The sequence below is a fragment of the Dromaius novaehollandiae genome, chromosome 4 (assembly GCF_036370855.1).
Source record: "Dromaius novaehollandiae isolate bDroNov1 chromosome 4, bDroNov1.hap1, whole genome shotgun sequence".
Classification (NCBI taxonomy): Eukaryota; Metazoa; Chordata; class Aves; order Casuariiformes; family Dromaiidae; genus Dromaius; species Dromaius novaehollandiae.
Window position 1 is genome coordinate 20,994,290 of NC_088101.1, and position 24,369 is coordinate 21,018,658.

A 24,369-nucleotide genomic window follows, 5' to 3' on the forward strand; every position below is an offset into this window, starting at 1 on the left:
AATCTTCAGGTTTAGGTTAAACTAAGTAACACTATTTGAAGGGACAGACATCATTTTTGCAGTTAGAAAGACTCAAAGGAATAGCAAATGATCAAACAAAATACAGATGCTGCAGTGACCCTCAGAAAGAAGACATAAAAGTGTGAAGTTACAGTTTATAACCAATAAAGGTACTTAAACCTCCTTCAGCTGAGCAACACATTAGACTGTTTTTCAGTTTCAGCAATGAGACTACCAAGCACATAGTACCTTATTTATTTCCAAGGTTAACAGAGACTCAGCATCAGTTTTGGCCAACTTAAGCTTGTTTTCTGGCACATAGAGCTCTTTCACTTCATAAGAGGCATCCACTGGCACAATGTCCTGTGAAAAGAGGAGGAATCAGAATATAGTATTATATAGTATTTGCTTGGAATGCTTCTTGGCTGCTGAACACATGGTCAATAAGTAAAATTTTATGTTGTATTATTCTGTGGCAAGAGATTATGCATTAAGTAACTTCTATTCAATTAAAACACAGCACTTTCCTACGATTCTGATATACTGCTAGCCAAGCTGCTGATCTGAGTAACTAATTTGAGTGAGACATTCTGACAAAAAGCTTTTTCTAAACATTAAAGTACACCAAACAGAACACTTAGCCCATAAATATTAACAACTGAACTAAGTGCAGTTTTTATGAGTCATTAATGCATACTTTATCAACAACAGAAAGAAATACTGTGTTCTTTTATATTTGCTAAAGAAGTTTTAGAGACTGAGCATTTGACTCTGAGTCAAGTAATTGACTACATAAAACATGTCAGCAATGATAAAAGGGAGGGTAAAGGTCGTCTTCTCAACTGAACTTGCTTAACACAGAAGTATGAATTGAATGCATTACCTACAGCTAAAGACATAACACCAACATCCAATCTGTGAAATAACACTTCATGGAAACATTTAAATGTAGAAAGTCATTTGTACACCTAAATATGTAATGAACTGAAATCTAGTTTTATAACCAGAATATCACAGAATATCAACTGCACATTTAAAAAAATTTCAGCTTTCCTACTTTGGTTTTAAACAACAGTCTTACTCCAAAGTACAAAAAGAACATTTCAATGTACAAAAAGAATACTAAAAGACAAAAGGAAGCCATCATGATAAACCTTTACAGAGTCTCCTCCAACAAAGGCTAGTCAAATGTTCCAGTGAAATTCAGTAGCGAAAAACAGCTGACAGCTCTTTTTAAAACAGCTATGCTTTTAAGATTTTTGGAATCCTTTTGTAAAGTAATGCTTTACTTTTGGGAAAAAAGAAAAGCTTATACTTACAATAAGGTATACATGGATCCATAACAAAAATACATAAGTTATATTTATTTTTCCAGTAAATGCAGCACATAGTAGAGAGGTATGCCTGTACCACAGGAAACACAAAGTTTGTCCAAGCATTTTAAAAGCACTGTATCAGCTTTAAAGCACTACCTCCATGGAAAGTAAAACAAAGAAAGCAAGATAATGTAAATAAGTGGGTGATAAAACAACTGTAGGAGTAAGAGCTGGTGAGTCTAGCTGTTAGGTAAGTCATATCTCCAAAGACAAATAAAAAAGAAAAATAAACTAGCACTTAGAAATTGTGTTTCATAAGGAAAAGCTCAATCCATTACCTATCAGACTTCATTTGGGAAGCTGGTTTTATCTGACATAAGCAAAGCAAAACTCACTTTCTATTCTCTCGCTCTCTCTGAGCAGCAGAATCATGGCCCAGGAGAGCTGTAGGAGACTCCTGCCACAGCAATAAGCCCAGACATCAAATCAAGTATTACCTGCTGTAAAGAACAGCAGACTTATGAGCAAAGTATAATGATTAAGTATGCATCATGCTACTTCAGAGAAGATTCAGCTCTGTAGCCCAGTTTATTTCTGTGCCGTAACAACCTAGTTTTCCAACCCAAAAGCTTGAAATGAATTAAGCTATTACAAAGATCCCATCAAATACTAGCCTGTTTCTAGTGTCCCATTTGCGGGCAAAGCAGTGGAGAAAACCGCAGCTACAAAACGCGTTATCTGTTAAAAACCTGTCTATCACGTTATTATGACGTGGATAGACTGAAGACAGTTCTAGCAACACTGAAAAGACAGCAGATCAGAAATACAAAAGCAGGCAATCCAGCTGTGCTAGAAAAGCAGCTGATGCCTCTGTGTTGTTATCTAAAAGATCAGGTCAGAAACCCACAACAGCAGCCATGACCACATAAGCATATGTAATTCCACCCAAGTGTAGATAGTAACCAAAGACATCTTGACAGTATTTTGATCTAGGGTCACAAAACTTTTTTTTTTTTTTGGGGGGGGGGAGGAGTGGGGGGAGTGGAAAGAGGTTGCTAAGTTTTTTTTTTTTTTTTTTTTTTTTTTTTTAAAGAGACTGCATAAAAAGTCATTTTAGAGCATTAAGTCATTTAAACTCATTTAATACTCTAAGCATTTAGAGAACTTATAGGATTAGTAAATCTGGGGTCCCTAGCAGGCATAGAATAGTATTTAAAAAAAACACTTCAGATTAAAAATGCCATCAGGAAGAATCCACAGGTCTTTAAACCATAGGAATTTTAGGAAAATGCTAAGCTAGCGGGCCATCTAGTGACCACTTCAAGGTGGTAACTTTACTCAAAAGTTCATTCCAAAGGTTTAGTTACACAATGTTCCTCAATACTTAGTATTTCTCAGTGCATATAACTGCAAAACAATAAAAATAAACTAGAGGCTTTATGAGAACGTGTGCCTCCTCAAACTTCAGTGGTGTATTCTGTGCTGATGCTAACATGCTTAATAAAGCCAGTAAAGAAAGGGCCTTCAGGCAAATTCCCAGTATACAGGCATTCACAAGCGCCATCCGATTTAGATTAGTGAACAGTGTTACAAGTTTGTCTTAACTGAGGTGCAAAACTACTGATTTACTTACATATGGAAAAAACAAACAAAAGGACTTACTTGACTACAATCACCACTGAAGTTTTGTTATCTACAGCTTGCAGGGAAGTTTGTCAGTATTTTAAGTATGGGGGAAGTTGCAACATGCAGCGTGAGTCACAATTTTTACATACAGGGATAAGGTTTTCTGTCTTGAGGCCGTTCTCTTCCCATTGGTTCTATTTCATTTTAAACAGATTTGAGCCATAGAGACACTCTAATTGTGCCAATGAGAGGAATTTCTGACCACAGCTATTCACTGCTGGTTTTCTGCTGTAGATGCCCTTCAGATATTTGCTGCAATCAAAATAAGCCATGTTTAGCTTAAATACTATATCTTAGCCAAGCCAATTCATTTTGACTGAAACCATCTAGGAAATATCCATATAGTTAGCACATCTAAACGGACGATTGTTTCCTTACCAGAGTCTCTGCGAATAACAGACCAACTCTGGACCAAAAGCTTATGTGTTTTTTTTTCCCAGAATACAGAAGATAAAAACAAGAGAACAAACCAGAAACAATACAGCAGCAACACCACCAACACTACAGTACCTAATAATTACACAGTCCTCCAATGTAACTGGTTTGTTCTTTAACAATAACCCCAAAATTATACCTGCTTTTTTAAATCAGTCTGAGATACTGAATTTGATTTATATTACATTCAGTAGTATATTTTCAAAAGAAAACAACTCATAACCAAAATACACATACCTCAAAATTATGAAATCCAGAATTTTAAAAATACAGGAAGCTCAGTTACTTTTGTAAGTATGAAAAGAAATCCATGTTTTATTGATGTGGGAATTGCTAAAGTTTCATATTGAGAAATTTCTGATTGCACTTAAAGCTTCCACTGGTCTCTGCTCACTCTGGCTTACATATTTACTCTTGTGTTTAAAACTTCAGTGTAGAAGTATAAAATTACTCAGTATAGTCTTACATATTCTCTACACAAAACATGTTTTTCCCCATTCTCCCACATAAAAAAAAAACTATTAGCCTTATCACAGAACTACATAGAGACCTCTGGACATCATCTAGTCCAACCTCTTACTCAAAGCAGGTCCCATTACAGTAGGCTGCTCAGAAACTTGCTACAATTTCCTGAGAAAATATTTCACTGGTTAAAAAGGGAACTTATTTCATTACTATGCAATATGAATTTTATGCTGGATGAGCTGCACTTGTTGACAAGAGAAATAAGAAAACAATGAGATCCCTACAGCCAAACATCCACACTAGGCTTCTCTGACTCCACTGGAAGGTATCAACAGATTGAGTGCCAAATTTATCAAGCTCAAAAGTCACGTATGCCTTTTCAACTGAAGAAGCTGGGTGAGCAAACGCTGATTTATTACCTAACGCAGTTTAAAAAAGAAAAGTTTCTTATGACTCTCCACAAGACTCAGCAGCTTTAGGAGATACATTCTATGTCCCTAAGAACTTCAGTGTTTCATTTACTGCATTTACATGCAGAAAAGCCAAATCAGTTGTCCTTCAAAACCAAGTTACACCACACAAGAAGTTTCCAGATTCAATAGCTGTTTATTACTCCTGTTTGTGTGATTACCCTTCCTTGCTCCATAAGGATCAAAAAATGTATCTTTGGAGAAGATTTGATAAATGTGTTTGAGAGTTTCTTGCATGTATTATAAAAAATTCTAACTCTCAGTACAAAATAATTGTATTATCTATGATAGAACAACGTTTTAAAACCTCATTGAATATGTATGTTTACTAATATGTGCGTATACACACTGTATCTCTCTCAACACACATATATAATATACTATATATATAGCACACATTTAGTTTCCATTGCATTCTCTTTTGCTGCCACTATTATCTGGACTGATATAAAAATAGCCCTTGAAATTCAAAGATTACCAGTATCGTGTGTAGATTTCATCTCAATGTATTTGACAGGTGTTTAAACAAAATGGACAAAAATTTATTGCAATGCTGCCTGCTTATGATCCTTTTCCTTACTAATTACAATGGATTATTACAGAAGAATACAACCACAGCTTGCTGCAGCTAAAGATAATCGCATCTGTGGAAATTATATTCTCAAGATACCACTGGGTTATATGTGACCTGAAAACAAGACATGCCTGTTCAGCCATGCTTTGGTTTCATTGTCTCCCACTAAAGAAAGTAACCACTAAGACATCTTGACATCCATGGTACTACTCCATACAAAGAAAAAGAAAAAGAAAAAAGTGCTAGAACGTGCTGGCCAGAAGCCAGCATTCAGCATTGTGCACAAAGTGTTGGCACATATGACATTGCTTTCCAGAATTACAAAACTTAAAAAAATTGCCCTTCTGAGTAGGAGGTTCAGAGCTTCCCATAGTCAGAGCCTGCCATGTCCCATAGGTAGGACTCTTCTAGCTCTCCCCCTTTCTCTCTCCAAAAGAATAGTCAGATGAGCATTAGGGTGCAAGTCTGGCACACTGCTGCCATTTTCTGTCCTGTCAGATCTCCTGAGCAGCCTTGAGCAAGCAGTGACTTGTTTAAAGAGTTCTCTTGAAAATTTAGCTACAAGAGACCAAACCTCTCTAGAGCTATACTTCCACTGAAGGCTAAAATGAACCTGATGCTGGCTATGTGATGAGGTCTTCTTACTTGCACCTGCATTGACATTTGCTGAAGCTTTTCCCAGCCTACTGCCTACACACTAAATGGCCAGAAAACTCACCTTACCAAGGAAGTGAATAATTTCCTGTCAGACCATCTAGATTAAAGTCATGGTCTGAAACGCAATCTCTCTCTCCACTGACTATAAACAGGTATTTAAGGAGACAAGTTTCTTCTACATGAAAGTTAGCGAACTCCTTCCTAATGGGGAGGACTAGGAAAGAGAGGTAAATTAAAGTCAGACAGCTGAAGCTGTTTTTACCCTGACATCTCTATTCTTCTCCCCGTGAGAGGATACCATACTCCACCAGGAAAGCCAGAAAGGCATAAAGGCATATAAAATCCATCCCATACCAGAAGTAAAATTACCCACCAACCAACCTTCTCATCTTGGCTTTCTTTTTAATATGAAAGCTCTAAGCTCTGGCATTTCCAATGGAAACTAGCATATTAATGTATTAGACATCACTGTTGGTTAATACAGCTCACATACATTAGGCAGTGAACAGCAGCAGTTCAGAACATATTTAAGGAATGTGCATAACCATCTCCATTTGGGTAGCAACCTCTGGAAGAAGAATAAGGCTGAAAGCTGAGGACAGTACAGTTATTTTGTCCATTCAGTTTTATTTTACTGATGTTTGTGTCTCAACACTCATAAGGGTGAGGTCCTGAAACAACGTGAAGCAACCTGATCTAAATCAAAGCACCACCTGCTCCCTTCCTAACCACATTACCACCTCCTTCTTTAAGTAATCAGTAAGTCTCATGTGGCTATGCAGTGAACTGATTCAGGGAATAATTAAAACACATTAAGGATGAAAAAAAGGATTGGAGGTATGGTTTCAAGAGGATAAAGCCACCTCATGACTACCTCCTTTTTTCTAAGATTGCTACTTTTTTTATTTAAAGGTTGCATTAACTAGCTGAATCCACTTACCAAACAAGGAGGAGCCCCAGGAGCTTCAAAAGGGATGATGTAGATAGCAGGTATGAAAAAGGAAACAGATCTACCTTTTTAGAAGCTATAAACCATTAACTCAACTCAGCCACGTCAGGAAGATTGGCTTCCTGAACAGGTCATTACACAATTGCAGTAGCACTTCTGCTAGTGCAAGAAAAGCAGTATAAACAAATCAGAATGGACAGAACCACAGTAGCCTCTCTTTAGGTCAGTTCAAACTACTGTGGATCTGCATTCCTGATCTCCTCACATTTCCAATATATTTTACTAATATATGTATGCTATAAGGACAACTAAATTAAATTTAAAATTTTAAGACTCTTAAAAATGCTAGCAGTCAATTTGAAAGTCAGCACTCACCATCAGTTCTGTAACAACTACGACATCCTCCTCTCCCTTCCAGTTATCAGTTATGATAATGAATATAAATTAATTTTCCTCCTGTCCAAAACTTACTTCAGTAACGTTATTCAATGTTGTTGCAATGTTTAGGTTTAAAAAGGAAACACACAATAGAATGAGTTTAAAAGTTAAAATATAAAGATGTATAAGTTTTAACCAGAAAAACTGTCTCTGCTTTTCCCAGCTGGTACATTCAGGCTTGAGCCGCAAAGGTTTGGGGAGGGGCGTGTGCGCGCACACACACACATGGATATAGCTGCATTTCTGCTCACCCTCTCTTGAAGAAGTTCCACAACTTGCTGTATGCAATCATTCACATCACAGGAGTCAGTTTTCAGGACAAGCTCAGGGGCTTCAGGTTTTTCATACTCTGAGTCAATTCCAGTAAAGCCTACAAAACAGAACACGAAGTCTTAGGTCACTTCCTTCAAAAGATAGACTGCATCCTAACATTGTTCATATACAATTTCCTGGATATAAACCAACACAGCAGGCCAGAGAAAAAGAGTTTTAGCTTCCTTGATGTAGGATTTCTTATGCAAATCAATAGCTTCATCAAGCCCTGCCACATCACTGCATCTAACTTCATCATTCTACAGTACATACATGGCATATTTTTGCTGGTGAAGTTCTTTCATTTATACCATGAATAAAGGAGGTAACTCTGGGAAAAGAACTGTGCACATCAGCCCAGAGTTCATAGATACACATCCTTCAGCTCTCCTTCAGTATTAGCTCTGATTGCTTTTTAAACACTAAGCCTGATAGTTGAACAACTGGTAAAATACTTACTCATGCCACCAAGCAATACTTACTCGGAAGACGAAGGAATTCCATCATCTATATGATATTATATTAGTGTGGCAAGCATACCCATCCTAACGTAACTAGTTAAGGTAAGGAAGTATTCTGTGAGTCTATTACATAGTTATGATGACTTTTATCACAGCCCATATAAGCTACCAGTGACAGCTGCTCATCCTATTTAGCTAATAATCTCCTTTGAAACAAAGGAGACCCTAGCTAACCATGCATAAACACAAAGGAAAAGTTAAGCCCACAGTTACACTTCCAAGGAACCAATGGCAAAGCATACAAGTACTACAGGATCAGATCTGCAGTAAATACATCAGCTAAGCTGCAGCAACTGAACTTCTGTATCCTCCACAATTGCAGATTCAGAAAGTAAAGCATGACCTTTGCACCTGAGACTTAAATACCCTCTAAATTATTAGCTTAATTCCCCCGCTGAGAAAAGATCAAATTGCTGCAATACTGAACATTGTAAAGAAAGGCCACTATCTGCTCCTAAAACTGTATGCTTTAAGCACATCTAATGACTGGAGGGAGCGATAGTAGGGGGAATAGAAAGTGTCATAGTACCTATCCTAGAGATAAAGAAAATAACATAGTAGCTGGCACTCCTTGTGAAAAGGCATGGTCATTTAAGTTTCTTCCTTTATAGATTAACTAGGCTGTAAGACACAGCAACTGCTATATCTCCCTTTAACTTAACTAGGCATGATATCTCTCACTATCACTTCTCAAGTAACACAGTTCCATTAAGGGGCTGGTAAAATTAACAAGAACAGTTAAGGAAGCTCTGTAGCACCAATAATGATTCTGTAAGGCACAACATCCTTGCAATCTTGTCATTTCAAACTGTCTTCCTATGATTCTGAACAAACCTTACTTTAGCTGTATTTATTCCTAGTTCTTCACACTATGTATTTGATAGTCCTGGAAACGTCAAGCAACCAATCATGTGGAATATCTTAGATTTCTTGAGTTTTAGATTAGTTTTGATTAACAGTGATGTCATCATTACAACACCTGCAAACTCCATTCCCAAATGGAAACATTCCTGAAACTTCATTTCCTTTAAAAACTGCTTTGCTTTTTAATACAGGTAAAAAGTGCTGTCATCGACCTCTGCAAACTATATCTAATATGCAGCAAAGAAGCACTTGAAACAATACTAATATTGAGTGATCATACAATTTTAGTTTGGAGGTTTTTTTAAAGCTTTATTTAAATCTTTGTTTGAGGTTGGGGATGGATAAATCATATTTGTGGGTACTAGTATAGAACCCCAATCTCAAAATAAAAGTGAGTCATCTTTAAAGGTATTCTGGAAGTGTCTTTACAGGAAGATTGTGACCAAACTTTACTTCTTGGAAGGGCTGAGTTAGTAACTCTTACTATTGCAATTCTTTACAAACCTTAAAGAGAATAAGATTCTTTTTTAATTAGTCAAGGGACACACAAAAGTAAATAGACTAATCCTCGTTCTTAAGAGCTTGCAATTGAAAAATCTTGGGCAAATTACACGGCATCTACATGAGGATAGATACTTTTGCCCTTTTGCTGTCCTATGCAGTTAAATAAGCCAGTCGCCTCTGGCTAAAAGTCACAGATTTCCTATCCAGTCCTATCCCCAGTCCTTGCTGCTTCTCAAGGTGGTACACCAAAACTTCAATGCATCCATTTATGAGGAGTTTAACTACAAGACCCACTTATATAGGAAGGATGTGACCACATCTAGGTTCACCTTTAATTTCTCCAGCCCTGGCTTTCTTGTAGAGTCCTTTAACATCTCTCTGCTCACAGACATGCAATGGAGCATCCACAAATACCTCAAAAAAGGGCAAACTTGCACCTTCATGAATTCGTCTGGCATTATTACGATCCTGAAGCAAAACAGAAAAAATATTAGAAGATTGCCCTCATATATTATTTTTATTGTCTTTCTGCTTTTGAAGTTATTTTTAAAGCTGATAGTAAAATGTAAGCAAATTCTCAGTGGTTTGGTTTTTTTTTTTTTTTTTTTTTTTTAAAAGAGATAGACGAGACCGAGAGAGACAGACACCAAAAACAATGGGATTTGATCCACTGATGCCCTGTAAGCTACACCATAGCTTGCCTGAAGTTTGTCACATGGTAAAGTTCATATCAAGATCAAAGATATTAACCTGTTTTTTTCATAACGAGTAAACACTGCAGAATTTTCAATACCTGCCACAATACTAGGAGTTACATCCCCCACAGTTACATCTGTCTGGCTCACTAAAGTCATAAAGTGGATGTTACCTGCACCTCCTCATTTACCCCGATTTTCTTTACATTCATTAATCTGACAAGACTTGCATACTCCAAACATCGTTTTATTTGTACTGTTTGCCAAGAGCCAAAACAGTTAGTGATCTTCACAATCCCAAAACACTAAAACCATCTCTCACCAAATATAGTACCTTTCCTCATATCTAAAGACTTCTGTTTAACTGGAGGATCTCGAGGTCTCCAAATTATCACCTGAAGAACTGTTTATGCCACCATAACCAAAGAAATAAAGTCCTCTTTTCATGCAGTGGAACAGGCGAGCTACAGCCCACAGTCATTCTGTGATGCTTGGTGTTCATGAATCATTTTTCTCTCCCCCTAATTTTAGAGTCCTTCTTGGGGTATCTTTTGCTTTTGTTCCTAATCTGTAGTTCTGTCTAACAGACTGAAGGACAGTTTGAGTTTTAGGAGTAGAGGACACTAAGTTTAGCTTCTCTGAAATTTGAGTAATCATCCCTACAAAGTACAAATGTCACAAATAAAAAACAAATAAGCGTTTCATCCCAGTTAGGTTCTGTGAAGGATTCCTAGAGTTCAGGTTCTAAGTGATGTTTTGCCTTTTGTATTTCCCCATGCTTTAGCTAGAGGGTTTTCACATTTGCAACACACATGCACTACCATGTACTGCAGTAGTGCAAGAACAGAATACAGCAGGGCATTTACCTGAGTATAGGGAGAGATGAAACTAGTGATGCACACCAAACCAGCATCTGCAAACAGTTTAGCAACCTCGGCAATTCGACGGACGTTTTCTTCTCTATCTTCTGGTGTGAAACCCAGATTCTTATTAAGGCCCTGGCGAATATTGTCACCATCCAACGTGTAGCACGGAATGCCATGGCATACTAAATACTCCTCCAATGCCATGCTAACCGTAGTCTTCCCAGCACCAGATAGGCCTAAAACATTCAAAAAGAATAATATATATGGTAAGCACAGAAACAAGTTAGGGCAAATTATTGTAGCACATGTACCACTGCTGGTACAAAAGATAAAGCAACAGGCACCAGCAGTAACGCATGATCCTGCCTTTTTTGGAGATACCTAGCTGAGATATAAATAAGTGCCTTTTACCTAGGCATGTGTATCCCAGGACAAGTCCTATACAACAAGAGACTAAACCAACACCTCTCTCTCTAAAAAGCCTAAGAACAAACAAACGAAAGAATCTAAAAACACCCCACGTATCTTAGAGATTTCAATATGGTTTGGTCCATACCCAGAACTCTGAAAAAAATTAGTAGTTGTGAATAACGACCTATCATGTATAAAAATTATCTACTCTTTCTCAGACAGCTTGAGTTTCTCATGTCAATGCTTACCTGTCTACATTGAAAAGGGCAAGAGCTACATATGATAAGTTGCATGTTAGTACTTAGGCCAGTATCAGCTTGCTAAGAGAGGACGTCCTGCTCTCTTGGCCTCCCTCTCCCTGCTCACAACATCCTACCTCCTCTGTTCTACCACCTTTGGTGCTCATTAGCCAACTCAGTTTGCTAATTGCTCTATTTTTTGGGTGTTAAGTTGCTGATGATTTAGCAACTTGAATCATTTCAAGGTTGGGCTGGGCAAGCACTACAGTTTGCACAAGGTGGGACAAGAGAAGCAAGGCTGGGAACAGAATATTTTTTTTGGCAACAATTAAGCATATCCACATCTTAGAAGATAAGTATGGTAGTCCAGCCTGAAACTTTAGCGATATCATAATTTACTTTTCATTGATTGTGCCTTTGGTTTGCAATTTTGTCACTGCATCTAGTCTGCCGTTCACTCACATGCTCATTTTGTCTATATAACACCTGGGCTCCAAAATATAATGAAATATAAAAGTTAAAGTTGCATAACAGTAAGCTTTAAAAAGAGCTTTTTAGCTGACAAACCTTTTAGAATAATTTATCCTCTCAAAATTGCCTATTACCTTACACATAAAAGTAATACTTTTCCATATTTTTGATACATTTCTCAGTTTTACTTATTAGGACTCAGTGATTTGACAGCACACGTCATTCACCAGAATTTAGCTCTCAAATAAGACTAGTTTAAAAATGAAGACTGATCTCTGAAATAACTTTCCCTATACTGATACCCCATGATTCCTGATCAGGGGGAGAACCTTCAAGGAAATACACCACCATTTCAGCTTTCATTCTAAAAACTCACTGAGGTTGTTGAAGAATCATGGTCTGTACAATCGCAGAATGGCCAGTATCCCTTATTTTAATCCCAATGGTTCATCTCAATTCCCAATACTAGTATTCAGACATCTCTAATAATCTAACTTCCCCAACACACTCTGAATATCTTAGCCTTCCTACTTTCCTGTAGGAAAGGGCCCCCACTCTTCTTCCTCCTAAAAAATGGAAATTGGGGATTAAGACTACATTTGTTTAAAAAGAAGAATGACTGGAAGATGTTGCCATGTAGATAGTCGAGAATACATTTTTACTGTGACTTTTTTCAAAAGGATAGCAATGAATTAGCAGGAGAAACAAAGGTAGCTTCCTGGGTCATTTGAGGATTAGGACACAGGCTGGAACTAGGTGACAGAGATAGGTAGAGAAAGGGCTCCATTTTGTTACCAAAGAAATACACAACAGGCTACTGTATCAAATCTGTTCATCTCAGCTCCCAGCAATTTCTTATCAACCGCTGTTGTAATTATTATTCCTTTTGCACACATCCATTGACACAAATTTTAATGTAGTGAATTTCTCTAATACTCTGTAAACATATTCCGTACCTCAGTAAAAGAGAGCTCTAAATGGTTTGCAAACTATTTAAACATAGCTCTTTTTATTTTATTTTTTTGCTTTTCATTTTTTTTAAACTCCAAAGGGAGTCTGTTACAGCTCCAGATAACTTTGAAAGATTGAACAAAAAAATCTACTGTTATGAAACACAGCTCCCCAGAATTTACTTACCCCCACCCCCCCCGCTTTTTTACAATCAAAACGATTCAGTGGAAAAACTCAACACTGTGCTGATTTAAAAAATACATCCCAGTATGAACTGCCTCAGCATACAATTGCTGTCTAAACACATAGGTTTATATTGAAATGTTATTTCAACCCAAGGAGACAAGAATATGCTAAAGAGAAGAGACCCTTATCATTCCAAAATCCAAACAAAATTATGTGCTGGACAGTGCCAAGGAAACTTAATGTTCCTACAGTACTGAACAAAATAGATTCTGAAGTTACTGTTTGTCCCAGAGCAATTTCTTGTTAGCCTGCCTAAAGATAACAACAACAAAAAAGCATCAAGGTCTTATTCGCTTAAAAAAAGGGGGAACTTGGCGGGGGGGGGGGGGTCGACACACAAACAAGGTATTTCTCTTCTGCACTTCTCCGAAGCCCCTCAACTAACCAAAAGGAGCTACAGCTCAGCAGCCTTTCAAAGGAGAAACTAAAACAAGACACAAGGAACCACAGAAATCCATGACTGTACCTGTTAACCAGACTGTGCATCCACGAAAACCGCTTCTTGTTCCTACCACCTGGCCTCTCTTATTCCTGCTGACATGATGAGCTTGGTAGGTAACATTGGTTGCCCTCTGCATTCCCTGTAAAAGAAGTTGTTGATTAGGTCTTTAGCTTCTGGAAGGGTAAGCTGCCAAAGCCCACTAAAACCTGTTCACAGACACAAAGAGATACTTGGAAACAAGACCAGTGAAAGTACGTACAACACCAATCCATCTGCTGCAGTGTAAGTTGAAGAGCACAAAGAGTTAGAAAACCCACTCAATATGCACCTCATACATTGTGCTCCTCTGGAACTTGGAGTTACCAGGTTAGTCAACCACTGCTTTAAGAAAATCAATCCATTCAGATGAACTGCTAGAACTCCTATTTAAGTTATTTAAATCTAATAAATGGATAATGGATTCTTGTCTCAGAGTTGAAGGTTTCTAAGAGGGCTAAACTTTGGCTCTTTTTAAGCCATAAAAATAGGCCTCTTCATTACAAGCTATGCATGTGTGATCCAAGTTTCAATTCAGCAGCCACACCTTTAAATACTCTGCCTTTACCCATGGTATCTTCAATCACCAAAATACAGACAGTTATCATATATCCTGAGTGTTTAAAGGAAGTAATATTTCTAAGTGACTTTTAAAAAAAAATAACTTATGAAGCTGGGATTTTGTAAGATTATTTTATTAAAAACAGATTTGGTTAAGGACATTCTTAAAACTATTTGTTGATCATATGCTGTATAGATATTAAGTAAGACAACATGACTACCACTCAAATTTCACAATCTAAGGCCAGGAATCCACAGGAAGATCAATCTCAGCTTAAGTTTTATGGATATCTGGTTATATAAGCTTTGTTCATTTAAGATTAAGACCTTAGAAAATCAGACAACAGAGTATGAGCAATGTAACACAAAAAAGAAAGCTTTTTAAAGAGGGGGCAGAGATTAGTTGCATGCATGATATTGTTTTCATTTCTCCTGCTTACACATATACTGTAAGATATTTGTGTTATCTTCTCTTCCATCATTGTATCGGTGCAGCTGGAAAGGAGAGCACTAGTTGCACAGAAAAAATTAGATATTTATGACATTCAATCAGAAAAAAAAAGAAAGGCAAGGAATATCCATAGAGTACTAGCAGAGAGCTATTCATATTTTTAAAAAGAGATACCACAAAGCAGAGTTAACTGAAGAGCAGTATCTACTTATGACTTCAGTAAATGTTGGAGAAAACAATACATCTTCCTTCTACAGAAAAGCACCTGGAATTTTAGTTTATCCATTCTTTAATTGGGATTTATGAATTTGAGTGATTGTATGTCTAAGCTTCTATGCAAAGCTAGGCTGGTAGCTGATGCAGACAGAAACTCAGGCTAGAAACAGATGTTCAAATTTTTAAATATGGACTCTTTGTGATCCAATGGTGAAGGACCAGTATCTAAAATTAGAGGAAGACTGCATACCAACCCAGAAGAAACCACCACTTGCAAACAGGTTATAACCACACAAAATTAAGTTATTTTTGCTGGTTGCGTTATCTTCAATAACTTGTCTTCTGGAACAAAACTATTTTGCAGATAAAGTTAGTGCAATAGAGCTACCTAAAACCAGAAGTCAAAAATCTTTCTACTTATAATAGAAGCAATTATGTACTTCTCAGAATCAGAGATCTCAGTGAACAAATGCTCACTGCGGGATTAAAAACAAAGAAAATAACTGAAGTGCACTGTAAAAGGAGAAAATTGAAAAATAACGCAGAATTTGCTTACCCCCCACAACAACATAAACATACTTCTTAATTCAGCCATTTTATAGTCGTTTTATAGCAAGACTTACATGAAGCATATATTTTTAGAGCCAAAATGTAGCACATGATTATAAGGTATTTCTAAAGACACACGTGGCACAGACTGAGTTCAAGGGAAGAAACAGGAACCCATTTCCAGCACCAGGCAGCAGCCGCCCATGCTTTTGGTGCAAACATACATTTAAAGAAAGTAGAAAGGCTTTACACTGAGTATCACTGGAGACAGCGAACAATCCTGCCAATTTTGGAGGCACAAAAGAAGGAGAGAGGAAAGCAGTACACACGTTTGCTTAGCCTTCAGTTTAGAAAGAGATGCACACAGTTTTCCCTTCTCTGTGATAATGAACGTAAACGACAATCCACATTAATGCATTACCAGCAATGTTCTTTCATCAATAATTCCAGCTGTACCATATTGTGCTAGGCACTGCATAAACAGCAGACAGTCTCAAAGCACAGCTCCACTGACACTAATAGCCTCAGTAAAGCTGGCGCAGATACTGCTAACAATATATATATATATTTATATATGTGTGTATATATATATATATTTTATATATATAAAATTTGCTTTTTATTCCTGGCAATAACTCTATTATTGTATTCAAATACTTTAGAGATCAATATTCAGATACTTTAGAGATCAACTGTCCCATCCAACAACGCTTCTTCCAGTCTGCGTTCAGTAAAGTACATAAGTTTCCTTTGTTTTCCCAGACTAGAAAAGCATCTGCGAAATTATCAGAGTATTTCAGTATCACTATGCCTAAAACACATTTGAACACCGGAAGAAGCAGGCAGTGGGATTCTGAGTTTAAAAAAAAAGAAGGAAAAAAAGGCATCAGGTAAGGGATCAGTTAACAGCGACTACAAATCTCAACAACAAGGCGGCCAATCTATGGCTAGAGTAGAAGCGAAACAAATGCAACAGAGCAGTCAGCAAGCTCAGCAGTGGGACAATACAGCCGTACTTCAGGAGCAAGCATCTAAGAACTAAAAGTTAAGGAAAAAAAACGTTAATGGAGTGCACGAACAGTCTGTATCCATTCAAAAAGACACCCATCCCCAGCAGCTCAACTTTTTGTGTACGTGCATGCATGCAGACAAGGAAGAAGCAAAATCTTTCTTGTCTTCCAATAGGAAACAGCTATTTATAAAAGTGCTCTAAAGAGTTAGATTTGCAAGTCATTCTCAGTTGCTACAACGAAACTAGTAATATTTCCTAATCATAGCACATTGCTACTAGACCACTCACTACCACCACTGAGCAGCAGAAGCTGAACACTGGATCCTTGACAGCTAAGTTTTATTCACTGTCCCTGATGCACACAATTACTACAGATACTGCAGTGGCACAGAAAAATATCAAGGAGCAGAAATCAGTGGCTGATACCAGTTGTGCTCTTAAGTTATTTAGGCAATCTTCAAATAATCTGTACATAAAATTGGATGACCATCAGTTGATGGAATTAACAGTCATCGACAATGACAGGTGGAATGAAACAGAGCTAAGCATGTGCTATCAGTACACAGATACTGTGGAACACTCTGACATCAAATTTTATTTGGAGACCAGCATGAAACAAAGAATCATTCATTTTACACTGTATTATCACAGTATTGCTCCCCTTGGAGGTCCATATAATCAAATGTTAAAAGAAATGAAACTTATAAGAAAACAAGCTATTTTCAACTTCTTAAACTTCTTCTTAGCCTAATTACATTCACTATAGTAATCTTTATTGAAAGCAGACACTGGAGGACTTTTTTGAAAATTTTTTTCCTAATGAAAAAAATGAATCAATTTTAAAGGTCTATTTATCTGCTTTTTCACAACTATTGGAAGCTTCCTCTCTGACTTGCCCACAAAAATAATTTTTCCTCCCCATCTCACATATCAAATGCTTCTGTAGTACTTACAAAAACATTGTGTTTTAATATTTTCCATATCCATCATGTTAAATAATGCTTCAGGCCACTGTGTTGCATTATAGCAGTGATGGTAGAGCTGAGAAGGCTGACATACCATCCTTTCTTCTTCTCCCCCACTATGCTACATTGTTACTCTGAAGTGCCATAATAGGTTAGTATCTTTGTACTGAAGTGCAGATGAAAAAAAAAAAAGCAAAATTAAAATAACAGTCTGTAACAGATGTGCAGAGATGCAATGAGGAGAGGACAAAGAACGATCGCTCTCTGCAATTTACTTTTTTTAGCACAAAGGTAACCTTTTAGCATGTTAGATAGTTGACCAGGGACATTAATACGGACATTCAAGAATTCTAAGAATGGAAAAAGAAAGGAGATGGGGACCAAAAGGAAGCATTAACTCTGCCAACTTCTCTATGCAAAGATTTGCTATGATAGGCTTTAACCATATTTTTTATTTTGATTCTTTTCTTATTCTTGATGTTTTGCCCAGTCACAAACGTAATTTTGTTTGGCCAAAGCCAAATCTGACTACCCGTGCCAAATACATTTGGAGTAAGAACTCAGATCAGACATCCAGATGAAGAACAGCAAACCCAAACTGCAACACCAAAAACCAAAAGACAGCAGAAAGATTATTGTTTAATGTTATCACAGTTAAAGACAGCTCTACACTGGTATAAAGTGACCTTATTTTTCATTACTTTAGAAGCTATTATGAAACGCTTTGCTTTTGCGGTCACCTTGCATCAAATTTTAACTTCTTGCAAAGGAAGACCTCTGAGGTAGGAAGCAAAGCCATCTACATCAAGCTGACACTCCCCAAGCTACAGCACAGATTGAAACAGACAGCTTTGACGCAGGAAGCATCAGAAGAAAAAAAAAAAAAAAACCTTTGTAAAGACCAGGCACGATTTCTATACTAATCATATATACTCAAGAAGCTGGGAACAAATCCATATTCTTCTGCTCTAACAACATAGTATTTATTCCCCAAGCTAAAAACTTCCATAAGCTAACGACAGCAACACAGTGTGTCACATCTATAACGTAGTCTTATCTTTAATGCCTTCCCCATTTCCCAGTCATCACAGGTATTTTTTAGGCCACTTGCCTACTTGTTCACCATGTGTCTCTTATGAGCCAGGAACATCCCAATAACAATACATTTTTATGACATCTACATCATTCTTCAGCACTGACAACTCCACCAAATAGTATGGGGTTTTTTTCCCCCCTTCAAACTGCTCTCCTCGGTAAACAAACAGCAACTCAGGCAAACCGGGTATTTCCTGCTTCCTTTATCTATACGAAGAAGGAGAACAGGCATAAATCTAACATAAAATCCTACTACTATGGATGCTGGAACTATTGCACATCACCTGATAGTCTGTTTTCTCACATATTTAGATGAAGTTTTGGGACCTATTTGGAAAAGATCTGCCCAGAATGCTTTCTACTGACTACTGATTTAAATTCTGGTTTGAAAATTTGTGCTTCAGTTTGGATATCTGTGCTTGGGAAAGAAGGACAAGTCCAGAAATAATATCCAAATAATAAGATGTTTTATAGTCATTAACAAAAATTACAAATCACTAATTCACATTCTGCAATAGCTTACAGCATTACATTTTCTCCCACCTAAATTTACAACAGTGAAAATTCTTACCTTTATCCTTGCAACTGCTTTGGAGAAGCAGTTCGTCACAGTGATACTGATGCAATAAAGCATCTAAGCAGCTTTGCATGTAGCACCACCCAATCTGCCAATTGCGTGCTCCTCTGTCACTTACACAAACTAGCTTTTCTTTGCCAGATGTTCTAATCTTGGGACAGTTGCACAAGTCACAGCAACAGAAAGCAGCCGGAACCTTCTACAGTAACAGCATATACAAGCAACTCGGTGATAGCACACTGTAAGAAGAGTATCTTCACATACAACCTGCTGCAATAACAGTGTAGCTAAAAGCAGAGACAATACGGAATGGGCAAAAATAAAGTATTAAAAGACAGAAATGCCTCATCTGAGTATGCTGGCAGAAGCAAAAATTGGAGCAAGTTCTTGTTGCAACATTTCCTAGCACCTCCATAGTTTGAGTTACACTAAGGAACTTAAAAAGTGTTCCATGAATCTTCCTACTGAGCTTGTATAATTACAGTATTTGCAGCTATATTGCGTGTTGCTCTACAGCTTGGAGTTTGCTGTGCTCAGAGGTGGGCTTGGCAAGCACAAAAACCATGGGTTTCCACAGACACAGGTATATTGTGAATAGTGCTGGCTGCCTATACAAAGTTTGGAGAACAAGGCTCTGGGTCGGAGCTGCCAAGTCCATCACGGTAAAAAAGGTTACTTTGACTGCTCTCAGATGAATGTACATCAAGACAGAAGAGCCAGAACATTTGTCTGTGGAGCATATGAATCTGCAGGAATTTTCTTCTAGTAGAGTTCTTGGGTAAAAAGAGCACTTCAACTGAGTTCTTCCACAGAAGAAGGGAGAAGTGAAAGACTCTCCATTTGCCAAATTACTTGCAGAGCTTGCCAGCCTCAACTAAACTGAGCAAACAAGTTAACGTTAACTTTTTTAAACACATAATTTCCCTGGTTTGGACAAAACCATCATGGCTTTGCTTCTGGCAAATTAAATGATACAGAATAACTTTTGAATACACTTCGTCAGTCCTGTAGATTTCTTCATAACATTTGATTTCTCACAGAAAGTAAAGGATGTAACCTACCAACTACTCTCTTACATAAACAAGTTTGAACTTGCATGCACTGGTAGATGTCTGGAATGGCACAATACTTACTGAACACTTTTTAGCACAGTACCAACTTCCTCACTTCTCAGTCAACAGCGAAGACTCTTTTTCTTTCATAGATTTGTTATATTAATATGAAAGCTGTAGCATGTACTACTTGCAGCAAGGCTTCAAAGACTGTTTTACACTGGTATTTTCGTATCAAGTGTCTTACGAATCTTATCCCTCATCGGCTTCTGCTCAGCGTTGTTCGAAAATAATCATACAACTATTTTTACCTTATCAAAAACATCAAACGTTCTTAGTAAAGGCCTGCAATTTATCTTCTAAATAGCCCCATTTTACTCTTCACTGTAAACTGATCTTCCCCATCTTTATGAAGAAGAATGCAGGCTTTGGTTCATTTTTTTTAAGTCCTGTCTCGACAGTTTACCACATTACACCCGCGACACAAAAAGCCTCAGTCTTTGACCACCCCAGGTTTATGAATAGCCACATTGTACAGCGCGCTCTTAAGCCGGCCTTCCTCCAAAATTCGGGAAGCGGAGGGCTGCCGCCGCAAGAGGCACGAAACCGCCAGCCCCGCGGTCCTCCCTGGCAGGCTGCCTGCCCTTCCCGTCGCCCGGCGCCGCTCCGCAAACGAAAACCGGCGCGGCCGGGGCCGGCGAGCAGCCGCCCCCGCCGGGGCTCCATGGCGACGCTCGCCTCAGGGAGCCCGCGCGGCCGTTCCGTTAAGGGTCGGGCTCGCGCCGCGACCAACCGCCCGCGCGCGTCCCGCCGCATCCCTCAGAGCGGCCCGGCGCCCCGCCGCAGCCCGCCGTGCCACATCACCAAACAGCCTCGGCCGCTCCCTCAGCCCCTCCCGCCGCCGCCGCCGCCGCCCGCCCGCCCTGCGGCTGCCCCGCACGCCCACCTGCCCCCGGCACGCCGCCGCCGGCACGCCGCCCGCCGCTCACCCAGCTCGGCGCCCTGTTGCTCAGCTTGACTTTCTTGCACTGGCTCTCGGGCAGCTCCATGGCCGTGGGGCCGGTGCGGGAGCAGCGGCAGGAGGGAGGTGCAGCGGCGCGGCGAGAACGCGCCTTCCCGGCTGATGCTTCGGGCGGATGAAGCCGCTGCTGCTGCTGCTGCTGCCGCCGCCGCCAAGCGCTGCCGTATGCGCGCTCGCGCCCCGGCTCGCCCAAGGACGGCGCAGGGAGGGGCCGCGCCCAGGCGGAGCCGGAGGGGGGGGGGGAAGGCGGGGGACGGGGGCGCGGCGAGACGCCGCGCCGCGCCGCGCCGGGGGAAGGGGGAGACGCTCGCACACGGAACCGGCCGCGCGCGTGCGCAGTGCCCTGACGCACGCGCCAGGGTGGGAGGTGGGCGCGGGTCGCAGCCACTTCCGCTCTTGCCGCTCTGGGCGGCTCAGCGCGCTCTCTACTGCCCCCACTGGGGGCGGGGGCAGCGGCGCAGCGCGGGCGTCGGGAGCGCGCAGGGCGCGCGCCAGCGCCGGCTTTAGGTACGCGGTGTTTTACGTACAAATAAAACTCGTTTACATCCAACATACTCTGCGCTGCAGCATTACACTTGAGCAGCATCGTGAAATTACTGTCACTTACGTCTGATGCTGTGGAAAAAAAATGCAGATCTGGCAGCTCTCTTCTGGTTGTGCCTAAAAGACAAAAAATATTTTCTGTTTTCCTTATTTATTTGGAGACCTCCCGATAAAATGGTAGGGCTGGGGGAAGCTCCCAGACAGGGAACAAGACAGAAAATCCCATGTGCAGAGGACACCCTGTGGGCTTGAAAGCGCTGTGCTGGCTGGCCAGCCTGGGAGCCTAGAAGGGCAGCCGGGAGCTCCGGGAACCACAGAGCAAGGAGGGCAGGCAGAGCACGTAGCCTTTCTAATGGCAGCAGCCAGGCACAATTCGGGATCTCACAGGTTATCCTAGTTAGCAGGAGGGACCGATAGTCAAATAAAGTCCTTTTGGTACTATTCTGTTTATTTACAAGAGTGCACAGTGCTGCTCACCTGGAAAATGACTCCAGTAACACGGAGCTATGTGCTTGTTCCTACTGCCAAGCTGGCTCAGCTGGCACCAGTAACCCTGGAGCCCCCCTCCCTGCCGGGTGGCTCACAACGGTGGAAGGAGAGACGTTATGTCCCTTGGAGCCACCCGGAAAAGCCAAGAAGCGGCTGGTTTGTCTCTTTGTCTTTGGCAGAGGGAGCTAAAGACCTACCTGAAGTCGAAAGCTGTTTCCTGGTCTCTGAGGAAAGGCAGGGCTTGGCCTTGGTCTTTAGCTTGGAGATGATGAAACTCGGAGAAGCAGCAGAGTGGGCGTTGGTGGTGGTGGAGTCACGGAGTGACCTAGTATTGTAATCGTTCCTCTGGTAAGCGTTCTCATCAAATTCTGATCACAAGTCATGGTCATGTAAACGTGGATCTATTCAGCACTTTTTTTTTCTTGGAAAAAAAAAAAACACCGCAGTGTATCTCAGGTAGTCATACAGGCTGTTCACACTTTTGCATTTCATTTGAGAAAGATATAATCTTTAATGTAAATGATGTTGCCTATACAGAAAAGGCTTTTGACTGTTCTGTCAGGATTGTTTCCAAACTTTATTTCTCACATAAATCATTTTTCTTCTGACATCATTCTGGTTAGTGAGAACTTCAGAATGCCTTCTATACAGCTGAAGCATTTTTTCAAGCTTTTCTCAAGGTTTTCTCAACACTGGAAGTGGGACCATGAAGCAATCTCTTTCTAACGGCTCTTAACTATTAATTTCTTACCCAATGGCCCACTGTTGGAGGAGCTGTTTCTGTTCTATCACGAGGTTTGTGTGGTGGAAGAGATGGCAGCCACAAGCAATTCTAAATTGCTGCTTGAGATTAACCTAATTAACGTATGGATGCTTCACTTGCAATGCCACTTGGGTTTGCAAACAAAATATGCTCATTTATATACAAAATACACAAGTGCAGGAAGTCCTGCATAACTCACATATTTCAGAAAGATCGTAATATAGGAGATATTTCTGGAAACCCATTCTGTATCTTTAGCAAAAGCTTTTAATAAGTTCTCTGATATTTGGACTGACACGTATGTCCCAGCAGAAGAATAATCTGGCCCAGCTGTTTAAAGAAGCCATGGAAAGATCAGCAGAAATGCTAATAAAAATTCTTGGTGATGAAATTTGCTTTCTCAAATACTGCTGAACGTTCAACTCAGCTCTGTTTCATGTCCCACAGTACTGAGGATTACAGCTCCCTTCCTAATTATGTCGCCAGTATACCGTCCGCTGAGTTTGCTCTCTAGGTAGACACACTCACTCCATGTGCCGCCAGTGTTCAGAATGAAGTGGTCAGCCATGGTCTATTCTGGCCAGTAGTGAGAGACTGTGGTTGGTGGCCACTGCCAGGTAATACAGTGATGTTAGGAGCAATTGTACAGATGCCTTACAAGTCAACGGGTTGCACAGCAATGCTGTGCTGTCCAACAGAAGGCGGTCTCTGACAAAGTTCAGGAGAGGTAGACTGAGCAAGGACCACCCTCAGGCTTGGTACTGGCTTGCGAAGAAAGACTGGAAGGGGCAGTGCAGATACTAAACCGCTGGCTTAAACTGTTACAGAGTTAATAGAATGTTCCCTTTGTAAAGTGAAATAAAATGTAATTGTAATGGTGAACCCAGAAAGCCTTCCAGCTGTAGAGCAAAAGTGCATAGCGCACAGTTTTGAAAAATTTGATATTCTTGTGCCGCATTCTGCAAAGACAGGCATCTCCAGAACGTTCCGAGCACAGGCATTCCTTCGAACCGATGTAAAATCCACAATGACCACTAGAGGTCATTCAGTGAATAAGAAAGAATGAAGGTTGTTGCTCTTCGGTTTGGGGTGTTTCTGCTTTGGGTTTATTTGTTTTGTTTTGTCCTTGTCATTAACAAGATACAGTGTGAACTTTCCAAGAAGCCTAAGCAGTGGATTTCTGAAAATAATGAAATGACTATCTATGTACTCTACACACTTAAACGACCGCTGACATTTTCAGGAGTGCTAGATAATTTGACTGGGAGCTAGGCATACACCTAGAGACCTGGACTCTGTTACTTGCTTCTCTGTGTCTTTAGGTAATGATCTAAAAAAATCTTAAAAACCTAAAGGCCTTAAAAAAACTGTTCCTAATTCCAGTGTTCAAAACTTAAATAATATTTATCTATATGACATCTATATAACATTGTCATTTTAAATTTAAGCACTATAAAATTTAATCCTGTTGTATCAGTCTGTGGCAGATACAAGGACAGGTGTATTGTTTATTTAAACCATTAACAG

At 39.7% G+C, this 24,369-nt stretch overlaps 1 protein-coding gene across 3 annotated transcripts in view; it reads right to left on the minus strand.

Moving 5' to 3' along the window:
• Positions 1–22,408, minus strand: part of PAPSS1 (3'-phosphoadenosine 5'-phosphosulfate synthase 1) — a 47,131-nt gene extending 24,723 nt beyond the window's left edge. The window contains exons 1-7 of one of the 3 annotated variants that reach the window (XM_026107964.2): positions 22,277–22,408; positions 21,655–21,707; positions 13,537–13,651; positions 10,753–10,988; positions 9,521–9,659; positions 7,242–7,360; positions 250–363 (exon numbers count right to left, since the gene is read on the minus strand). In XM_026107964.2, the coding sequence (XP_025963749.1) occupies positions 250–363; positions 7,242–7,360; positions 9,521–9,659; positions 10,753–10,988; positions 13,537–13,648 (720 nt within the window). In that variant the 5' untranslated portion in view covers positions 13,649–13,651; positions 21,655–21,707; positions 22,277–22,408. Of the gene's footprint in view, positions 1–249; positions 364–7,241; positions 7,361–9,520; positions 9,660–10,752; positions 10,989–13,536; positions 13,652–18,968; positions 19,047–21,015; positions 21,316–21,654; positions 21,708–22,276 lie in introns of those variants that run through there. The other 2 variants (XM_026107963.2, XM_064510561.1) reach the window with 2 other exon arrangements.
• Positions 22,409–24,369: the final 1,961 nt, after the last annotated feature.